The sequence below is a fragment of the Lolium rigidum genome, chromosome 5 (genome assembly GCF_022539505.1).
Source record: "Lolium rigidum isolate FL_2022 chromosome 5, APGP_CSIRO_Lrig_0.1, whole genome shotgun sequence".
Taxonomy (NCBI): Eukaryota; Viridiplantae; Streptophyta; class Magnoliopsida; order Poales; family Poaceae; genus Lolium; species Lolium rigidum.
In genome coordinates this window covers 248200858-248203848 of record NC_061512.1, presented here as the reverse complement: position 1 = coordinate 248203848, position 2991 = coordinate 248200858, and the positions used below count along the sequence as shown (strand labels likewise).

General features: G+C 53.6%; 1 protein-coding gene across 1 annotated transcript; it reads right to left on the bottom strand.

Moving 5' to 3' along the window:
- Positions 1–1111: 1111 nt before the first annotated feature.
- LOC124653546 (homeobox-leucine zipper protein HOX6-like) lies at positions 1112–2466 on the bottom strand. Its single transcript, XM_047192600.1, has 2 exons — positions 1904–2466; positions 1112–1815 (listed from the first exon to the last, which is right to left on the bottom strand). The coding sequence occupies exons 1-2, from the start codon at positions 2246–2248 to the stop codon at positions 1396–1398; spliced, it is 765 nt and encodes a 254-aa protein (XP_047048556.1). The 5' UTR covers positions 2249–2466; the 3' UTR covers positions 1112–1395.
- Positions 2467–2991: the final 525 nt, after the last annotated feature.

Below are 2991 nucleotides of genomic sequence, written 5' to 3'. Positions count from 1 at the left end.
TCTTGTCTTCTTGAAACCTATATGAAAGGAAAGTCTCTTTCATCGTAGCAAAGCAATTTTTCAAGAGGTTAAACATAATGCTTCTTTTTTCCTTTGAAGTTTACACTACAAGGTTTCTATTGGATTAGTTTTTATGGAATACGATCTCATGAATCAAACAAGTTCTGCAAAAAAAATTATAGGATTTCAATTCTACAAAACCCTGTGAATTAAGTGAGCCCTCAAGGTTGGCTAGGGATAAAACCAGACTACACTACAAGGTTGGCTAGGGATAAAAAATAATTCTTCTTTTTTCTTTGAAGTTTACACTACAAGGTTTCTATTTGATTAGTTTTTATGGAATACGATCTCATGAATCAAACAGCTTCTGCAAAAAGAATTATAGGATTTCAATTCTACAAAAACCTGTGAATCAAATGAGCCCTCAAGGTTGGCTAGGGATAAAATCAGACTATACTACAAGGTTGGCTAGGGATAAAATATGATGCTTCTTTTTTCTTTGAAGTTTACACTTACAAGGTTTCTATTGGATTAGTTTTTATGGAATACGATCTCATGAATCAAAACAGCTTCTGCAAAAAAAAAAAACTTTCATAGGATTTCAACTCTACAAAAACCCTATGAATCAAATGAGCCCTCAAGGTCGGCTAGGGATAAAACCAGACTACATTCCATATATGATAAACTCCTACTTTCTTTAGATGATGCATGATACTTATACTTTTTTAGGCTTCCATATATGATAAACTCCTACTTTCTTTAGATGATGCATGATACTTATACTTTTTTTAGGCTGACCTACACGACGAGCCTCTTACCACCATTTGGTTGAAATTAACAATGGCGGCATGCATGTTCTGTGATCTGTGCCACCCTGGCCTGTACTGTCCCGTACTGCTGTACACACGACACTATAGCTAGTGACCAGTGTGTTGTTCGATTCCTTTCTAACTCGCCTGCTCGTGAAAGAATCTTGATCGATCCACATGCATGCGCATCCTTTCCCCTCTCTCCACTTCCGTCTCCATCTTTTCCTTGTTGCAATCATTATGTTGCGTTGCAAGAAACCAAAGAGACAAGTAACTAATCGGACACAGGATGCATGGCTATGTCGTCGTTGCATGTGAAGATCGATCTCATCTCTATAAGTTTTGGTTTTGTCTACTACAGGGTGCGGTAATAATTAACAAGAGCAAACGAAGAAGAAGAGAGGGGAAAGAAAAATTGCTTGCTGATCGAGATGGACCTGCCTGGGATTCGAGCTATGTACACACCACACCACCATCGTCTTCTTCTCCACGGATCCCACCTGCGTTGTCCGTGTTCTCTAGCTTGCAGGTTGTGGCATGAGCAGCATGGCTGTATGATGGATCGTCGACGATTGTGTTTGCTGGATCACTCGCTGAGGGACTCAAATTCCCACCATTGGGAGCTGCTGCAGGTTTGCTCCGTGGACGACGACGGCCAGGTCGAGTGGAACGGGAACGAGGACTGCTGCTGCGGCTGGTGGTGGTGGTACTCGGCCGGCCCCGACGCCGTGAAGCCGCCGCCACCGTCGTGCGTCGGTGCCAGGTGCGACGACGGCCGGAGGAAGAGCCCCGCGTCATCGTCGTCCTCACCGAAGAGGGAGAGCTTGCCTACCCCTCCGCCGTCTGAGGCCGAGTAGAGCTTGGGCGCCCCGGCGTCCAGGACGAACTCCTCCTTCATGCTCATGCCAGCCACGGCCGAGCGCACGTCCTCCCCGGCGCCGGCGTTGGCATTATCGCCGCATCCCCGTGGGCGCGGCTCCTGCAGCATCTCCGCCAGCTTCTCCAGCTGCACGCACGCAACGCAAGAACCCAAAGATCATTGACGGTGTCAAGGCGTACGCTATGATCGATCGAGCTGAGACGCGTTGCGATACCTGGTCGAGGAGCGCGAGCTTGTCCTTCTTGAGCTGGTCGTAGCTGGCGAGGAGCGCGTCGTAGTCGTCCCGGAGGGCCGCGTACTGTCGCTCGAGCTGCTTGGACTTCCACCTCGCGCGCTTGTTCTGGAACCAGATGGCCACCTGGCGCGGCTGCAGCGAGAGGTCCCGGGCGAGCTGCAGCTTCTGGCGGGGCTCCAGCTTGGTCTGCGTGGCGAACATGGACTCGAGCGACTTGATCTGCTCCTCGCTGAAGCGCTTCTTCATCATCCCGGCGCCGCCGCCCTTCTTGCCGCCGCCCGGCACCGGGTCCATCATCCAGTCGCCGTCCTCGTCCCCCTCCATCGCCACGCTAGCTCGATCTGGAGGGAAGGGGGGCAGCTAGCGGAAGTAGAAGGAATCGCGCGCGCGCAGGTGTGGTAAGCTAGGCTTAGCTTGCGGCGATGGATCCTGGCAAGCTGGCTGGCTGGGTGGCTAGCAGGCAGGTTGTTTAATCGACGGTGATGGGAACGGGGCGGCCAATGGAGCGCGGTGGCGTGCATGCGTGGCCTCTCTCTATCTCGCGCTCCCCCGTTCCTCTTCCTCGCCTCTCTCTATAGGAAGCTGTAGCTGTAGGTGCAGATAGATAGCCAGCGCTCGCGGCCCCGCCGGCGTCGCTGTCGCGCGCGGGGCAGAGACTTGGGAGCGCGCGGCTAGCCGGTAGCCTAGGCTTGGCTGCTTACGCGACGCTACTGTGCGTGTAGCGAGCGAGCTGGCGGCCACGTATATAGCGCGGCCATACACGGCGCCGCGCGCGGCGCGAATGTACCGACGAGGAGGAGGAGGAGACGGTTGGTGGTGCGGCGGGAGGGAGGCCGAGCCGGCGCCGTGCGCGTGTCGCGTGTTGTTTGAGTTGCGTGCGCGAGGTTCGGATTGGTTGGTTGGCCCGGGGAATCGCGACGTACGTGTCGTGTGGGCAGCGCCATCGCGTCCCATCTTGACCCTGACCTCGCTCCCCATTACCATCCTCCTGCTACTACTCCGGCGAATCGCTCGCTCGCTTGCTACGCTTCACCGGCCGGCGACGGCTGGGCCGGGAGGCGCACGGA

Coding starts and splice junctions, on each gene's coding strand:
- LOC124653546 (XM_047192600.1), bottom strand. CDS start 2,248: ATGGAGGGGGACGAGGACGGCGACTGGATGATGGACCCGGTGCCGGGC. Junction 1,816..1,903: donor AGCTCGCGCTCCTCGACCAG/GTATCGCAACGC, acceptor GCGTGCGTGCAG/CTGGAGAAGCTGGCGGAGAT.